A 6,528-nucleotide genomic window follows, 5' to 3' on the forward strand; every position below is an offset into this window, starting at 1 on the left:
CATGGATACAACCTATGGCTGTATACAACTACTTCAGCCACTGCTAACCAAATGCTGAAGGATCGGACTCGAGCATACTCCAGTTGCGCTCATCTCTATGCTCTATAGGAATTGTTGATAGCTTTTTAGCCTGTTAAGGTAACTTCACACTGCAGAATAGGCGGAGAGACTTCAAGCGGATTCCGTCGGGCGGCCTCCTCTTGAAGTTAAGCCCATCCCATAGACTTGATGATATTTGCTGTCAGATTCCGCTGGCAGATTTTGTTTATACCGTGTACCATCAGTATTGTTAGGCCTCATGCACACAACAGCTAAGTTTGTCCGTAACGGAGGATCCGTAATCACGGTCAATAGGTTTCTATGTGCCAGTTCACCAAGGTTCTCTTATTGATAACTTCTAATCAAAGGACTACTAAAAGCAGAAACTCTCTGAAATCATCTTGTCTTCAAGAAACCAACTATCTAAAAAGAAGTTGCAGTATACATGGTTGGCAACTCCTTCAAAGCTCCATAAATCTTGCATGAGGAAATTAAACTGTACGATAGAAATATAAAAAACTGTTTTAATCAAATGGTTTACAAAACATTATAATAAAGTTCCTAACAGGAAGCAAAATGTACAATATTGGAAAATCAGAATGTCTCAAAAAATATCTGCAAAACAAAGCAGTCCTAGTCCTACTGTACGGCAGGTTACAGAAACTCTTTAAGTGGGTACTCCGACAGAAAAAAAAATAAATTGGTGTCAGAAAGTGATACAGATTTGTAATTTACTTCTACTTAAAAGTCTCCGGTCTTCCTGTACTTATCAGCTGTTGTATGTCCAGCAGGAAGTGGTGTATTCTTTCCAGTCTGACACAGTGCTGCCATCTCTTTAAAATGTCAGAGACTCTCCAGTGCAGGAGAGAATTTCCATAGAAAACCTTTCCTGCTCCGGACAGTTCTTGAAATGGACAGAGGTGGCAGCAGAGAGAACTGTGTCAGATGGAAAGAAAACACAACTTCCTGCAGGACATACAGCAGCTGATAAGTATTGGAAGATATAAGTAAATTACAAATCTACATAAATTTCTGACACCAGTTGATTTGAAAGAAAAAAAAAAATCACTGGAGTGCCCCTTTAATTGGTGACAAAAGGCAGTGATAAGCAATACCACAAAAAATCCCACTGTATGATTCAGATTTCTGCCAATTTTGAGGGTGTGCAACTTATGCAGCACAACAGCCCCTTTTCACATCAGACGTTTTGGGTCTATTTTTTCCAGCTGCACCAGTGGTCTAAGCTGTTCGGCAAAACTTCTGACCTCATCAGCTACACTATCCTGGCCAGCAGGAGCCACTACACTAAGCTCTACCAAATACGAAAGTGACAGCGGCTCAGCGCCTTCAGCCGTTCCTGCCACCAAAACACGAAACACCTTGTAGACTGCAATTTTCATAACTCCCTTGCGAAACAAGTGTCCTCTTGCGATAAACTCATGGTCCATTCGAAAGCCCATTTCTTGCAGAAACTCAGGTAAGACTTCCGAGGTTGCGATATCGACACAGTTCCTAACCAAGGCGTGGCGGCTTCTGTCGCCTGCTTCTGGCTGGCCAAGATAACGCAGGTGCCATGGTGCTCCTGGTCTGTCAAGAGGTCGACGGGCACGAAGCACAAAGGGACTGGCTTGCTGGCCTTTTAGTAAGTATACGCTTTCATGATCAGCAAACGTCTCAGGTTCCATGTTGTCACATAATCCACGTAAGCGATGAAGGAGGCTTTCTAGTCCTTGGTCAAGTATACTGCCTAAGGGGAAAAAAATTTGAAAAATTATTTCGTAAATAACAGATGGAACTTATTAGCCTTTGTTCTATATTGTGACCCTTTTTTGCTTTTTATCGCCGGAAAGGGTGTGGTGGGTGCGTGCGTGTTTTGGGAGTGGGGGGGGTTTATTATTATCCGGCTTGGCTTACACCAGGGGAAAAAAGTTTCTGCTCAAACCACCCAGTTTGTGCAAAGATCGTGCCTTTTTTTTTAATTTCTATAGTGCCAATGGATTCCACAGCACTTTACATACTTCGTCAATCAAGGCTCAATCTAAATTCACCTATCTGTATGGTTTGGGTGTGGGAGGAAACCGGAGTAAACCCACACAAACATGGAGAGAACATACAAACTCTGTACAGATGTTGCCCTTGGTGGGATTTGAACCCAAGGCTACTGTGCTAATCACTGAACCACCATGCTGCCCATGTGCCTGCTTCCCCTGGTGGCCTCCTCCAGCTCCTGCTTTATCATTATCTCCCCCCAGTTTACTTTGCATATAAAAAACGCAGGAACTCTAGAAGGGTGTTCACAGAAGCAGCCATCTGACGGCCACTGCCACCCTCAAATCCTTTTCTCAGCTACAAATGGCCTATGCCATTCTGCATACAGTATTTAGCTCCATCCCTAAACACATGCATTGGCATCCTTCACTACACAGTAAACTGAGCTAAGCTGCTTCTGGACCCATTAAAGGGAAACTCTGCTCAAAATTAACTTGTTGCTTCCCTTGGGGACAGCAAAACAAGCAACCTATTCTTACCATTCAGCGCTCCCCCCAGTGTCCTCCTCGATCATCTTCAGATCATGTGGGAGCAATTCCACCTACACTTCTGAGACGGACAGTGACAGCTCGTTCAGCCAATCACTGACTGCTGCACTGTCCTGGCTCAGTCAGCGATTGGCTGAGCAGGCTGTCACTGCCAGAAGACTCTAAGAAGTGGAGGTGGGATCACTCAGCTGGGCCCCAAAGATAACATAGGCGGACACCGGGGGCATGCAGAGAGGTAAGAATAGGCTGCTTGTTATATTCTCACCACAGGCAGCAACATATTATCTTTTACCTCTATTTTTTTTTTATTAATTTTGAGCAGAATTCCCCTTTAAAGGGGTATTCTAAGAAAAATTTACTTGTCCCCTATCCACAGGATAGTAAGAGATCCAACCTCTGAATCCTCTGGCGAACTCCGTATTGGCCCCTGGCTTCTGTGTCATGAATAGCGCCGTGGGTACGGCACATGACCCTTCGGCTCTATTCATTCCTATGCAGGAGCTAAGTAAGAAATAGAGAGCGCGGACCCCGCACAATCTCTTAGGCCATGTTCACATCTCATTTTCGTCCCCATGTCGAGCCATGTCTTTTTGTTCTCTGGGAGAAAACCTGCTGCCAAAGCTGCCTGCCAGCTGCTTACCTTCCCACTCAGATCAGGAGAATGCTCAACTAGGCCGAAGAGGCTGAATAAACCTGAAGGTTCAGCTTATATAGAAGCCCAGGGGGTTCCTCTATGTGATAGGTGTCCTATAATTCATGTTGTCATGGTAACTGTACCTTGCAGCAGATACTCCATCATGTTAATGGTTCCTCCTGATACAGGCATGGTGGTCACTGGGGGAGCCTCCATTTCTGCTCCAGCTATAGTCTGACACACAAATAGTTCACAATAAGTAACATGTAGCAGTGAGACCTGTATTACATCCTTGCACACTATACACACATCCCACCATTCACCTCCTCACACGCTGCCGCCTTTAGCTCTCACTCCTCTCCTGATAATAATACCTTAAAGGTAAACAAAACCCTCGGGTTACACAGCTCTCCCTCATCTCACCTGCAATACGGTCAGCAGACTCCAGAACTACAACACCCACAATGCAACAGCTCCGGCCGCCAACGTCAGGAACCTCTGCCTTGCGTCACAACGTGCCGTGCGTCAAAGCCGCTTCCTAGTGACAGCACCGCGTGACCAGCTCACAGTGGCGTCACGGGGGTCACGTGACAGTACGACATTTTATAAAGTTTGTGGCGGGCGCTTAGGGCCAAAAATGGCGCCCGGAGCATTCGGTTTATCGGTGTCTCACGGCGGTTTTTCCGCAATAGTGTGTTTTGGGGAGAAGTTTTTTTTTTTTTTTTTTAATGGTCTTACGTTTCTGAATACTGCTTTAGGTCGACGTTAGTTATTACGTCATTACTTACAGCAATAATACGCCCAAACAGTGTGTGAACAAGTTTTTAGAGTGTTCTGTGGAGTTGGGACACTGACTGCCATAGGTCTAGTTATGCGCGTAGTGATTTTCCATTTAAAATATCCTCGTTAATGCGCCGTGTATCCTAAGGCAGGGTTCACACTTCATACACAGCGGTATTGTTATGGGGAGAAAACGCACAAGTGATTTGGTGCGGGATTGTAATGTTTTTTGTCAGGCTAAAAACATTACTGTAAAATGTAAAGGTGGAGGCTTTCTACGGTGCAAATGGCCGTGTGACAGACCGAGAACATGTAAACCCCTTCAGGGTGGCTTCACACCTACCGTATCGCTGCTCATTTCTCGCACAAAACTCGCATGAAAGTAGCTGCGTTTTTGTGGTGTTGAACTCACCTGTGAAAATTATATAAAAAACAAATCTCGCATGTAAAAATCGCACCAAACACGCAGTGAGAATACACATACATTGGCTTGATAGCAATCAGTATCGCTGTGGATTTATGTGCGAGAAACTCACAGCGATAAATACACAGCGATACGGTACGGTATGTGGGAAGGCACCCTTAGGGTGCGTTCATAAAGAGTACACAAATGAATCCGTTTTTTTGCAAAAACGAATCCGTTAAACGGATGCTGAAAACGCAGTGTGAACCTAGCCTAAGCATTTGCGCAGCACAAAAAAATCGCTAGGCTGGGCTGCATAAACAATCGTTTCTTGTATTGTTTATGCATTCAAGGTAACTGACAGCATGGATATGTATATTCTTAATGATTATCGTTCATAAACTCGCTCCAACGACCGCTCGTTAACGATCACTAAACGATTTTTTTTAGCGCACGATAACACATAACGTGAACGATATATGTAGTGTAACTATTATTTTGCGGTCGTTACATGGTCGTTTAAAACGTTCTCCGGGGTGATCACCTTCTTTTTTTAAACCTTTTTACGAACGACTGAAAGATTTTCTAATTTTACGAACCGATTAGCGAATTATCTTTCAAAGACCAACAATTTTTTTTAGACATGCTGAAAAAGAATTTTAAATGACAATATAACAACTTCGCCTTTGTCGTTCGCTCATTTACACATATTCCACGAAGCGATTAAGGAGCAGTCGTTGGAGCAAGTTTATGAACGATAATCGTTCCGTGGAATAGGGCCTTAACCCTTTGCTCTGCTTGTGATCCAGCATCTGGCCGTATCTTCAGACCCCGCCTCCTCCAGATGTGAATTATTCTCTTTATCATTATTGGCCAGTAATAACCCTGTTTACACAGAGAGATGTGCAGACGATAATGATAAATTTAGAGGCCTGCTCTAAAGACACGATCAGCCGAGGATCTGGCGATTTCCTGCTCCTCGGCTGATCGCTGTCACTTTTACACATGCCGATTATCGGCTGCAGTAATGTGTCTAGCAACTCTCCTGAAAATAATTGTCCTGTGTTAAAGGGGTTGTCCGGCGATAAAAAATTATTCACAGAATAACACACATTACAAAGTTATACAACTTTGTAATGTATGTTATGTCTGTGAATGGCCCCCTTCCCCGTGTCCCACCACCCCCACCCGTGTACCCGGAAGTGTGGTGCGCTATACATTACCTGTCGCGTGCCGACCACGGTCTCCGATCGTCAGCAGTGACGTCTTCTTCGGGAGCTTGGCGGATCTTCCCGAGTGCCGGCCGCCCTCTGCAGCGTCATCCGAAGCTCAGCCGCGATTGGCTGAGCATAACTGTGCTCAGCCAATCGCGGCTGAGCAGCTGATGACGTGGCCGCGTCATCAGCCGCTCAGCCGCGATTGGCTGAGCACAGTTATGCTCAGCCAATCGCGGCTGAGCTTCGGATGACGCTGCAGAGGGCGGCCGGCACTCGGGAAGATCCGCCAAGCTCCCGAAGAAGTCCAAGTATCAAAAGGGTAACAGCATCTCACAAGGCGGAGGTAGATAAAAGGTAAGTAATTTATTCCAGCATGGCACAGATACAACGTTTCAACCGCAATGGTCTTTTTCAAGTATACAAGGACATGAACACGTCACAGTATATAAAGCAGTTCCAGCCAATAGACAGAGTAGTATCATCACTCTAGTTAAAACTATTAACCCTTAACACCCATCGTGATATATATTACAAATACTTGCTTTATTGGAACGTACAAAAAAAGTGTTTCACAGGTTAAAAGCACATAGAAAGAACCCACCTCCCTACAGCTGCGATTACCAAAAGGAGCGAGGAAGGAGCGCGTCACATGTGGATGCCGGCGTCCCGCTGCATCCACTGCGCATGCGCTATTACGCACCAATCACTGCGTCGGGGGCGTCAACTCAAGCGGTCAGCTGACCGCTGTCATAGCAACCACCGACGCTAAACTAACAAGACATCAGCAAGCCCCATGTAAGTCCATTCTTTATCCGGCAAGGACTAGTATACATTTAGATGTCATCTGGTAGCATCAGAAAAGGCTAAATTCTTCATCCGGATACCTGCTTGCAAGATGTACCTTCCAATTTAGCAGGT

At 45.1% G+C, this 6,528-nt stretch overlaps 1 protein-coding gene across 2 annotated transcripts; it reads right to left on the reverse strand.

Annotated features, from left to right (window-relative positions):
- Positions 1 to 549: 549 nt before the first annotated feature.
- Positions 550 to 3,731, reverse strand: MED18 (mediator complex subunit 18). 2 transcript variants are annotated; one of them, XM_069972635.1, is made up of 3 exons: positions 3,634 to 3,731; positions 3,354 to 3,444; positions 550 to 1,786 (listed from the first exon to the last, which is right to left on the reverse strand). In XM_069972635.1, the coding sequence occupies exons 2-3, from the start codon at positions 3,424 to 3,426 to the stop codon at positions 1,233 to 1,235; spliced, it is 627 nt and encodes a 208-aa protein (XP_069828736.1). In that variant the 5' UTR covers positions 3,427 to 3,444; positions 3,634 to 3,731; the 3' UTR covers positions 550 to 1,232. The 2 variants fall into 2 exon arrangements, with proteins under 2 accessions (XP_069828736.1, XP_069828737.1); XM_069972636.1 differs by having other exon boundaries at positions 3,585 to 3,731.
- Between the last annotated feature and the right edge of the window lie 2,797 nt (positions 3,732 to 6,528).

The sequence above is a fragment of the Dendropsophus ebraccatus genome, chromosome 5, assembly GCF_027789765.1.
Source record: "Dendropsophus ebraccatus isolate aDenEbr1 chromosome 5, aDenEbr1.pat, whole genome shotgun sequence".
Lineage (NCBI taxonomy): Eukaryota > Metazoa > Chordata > Amphibia > Anura > Hylidae > Dendropsophus > Dendropsophus ebraccatus.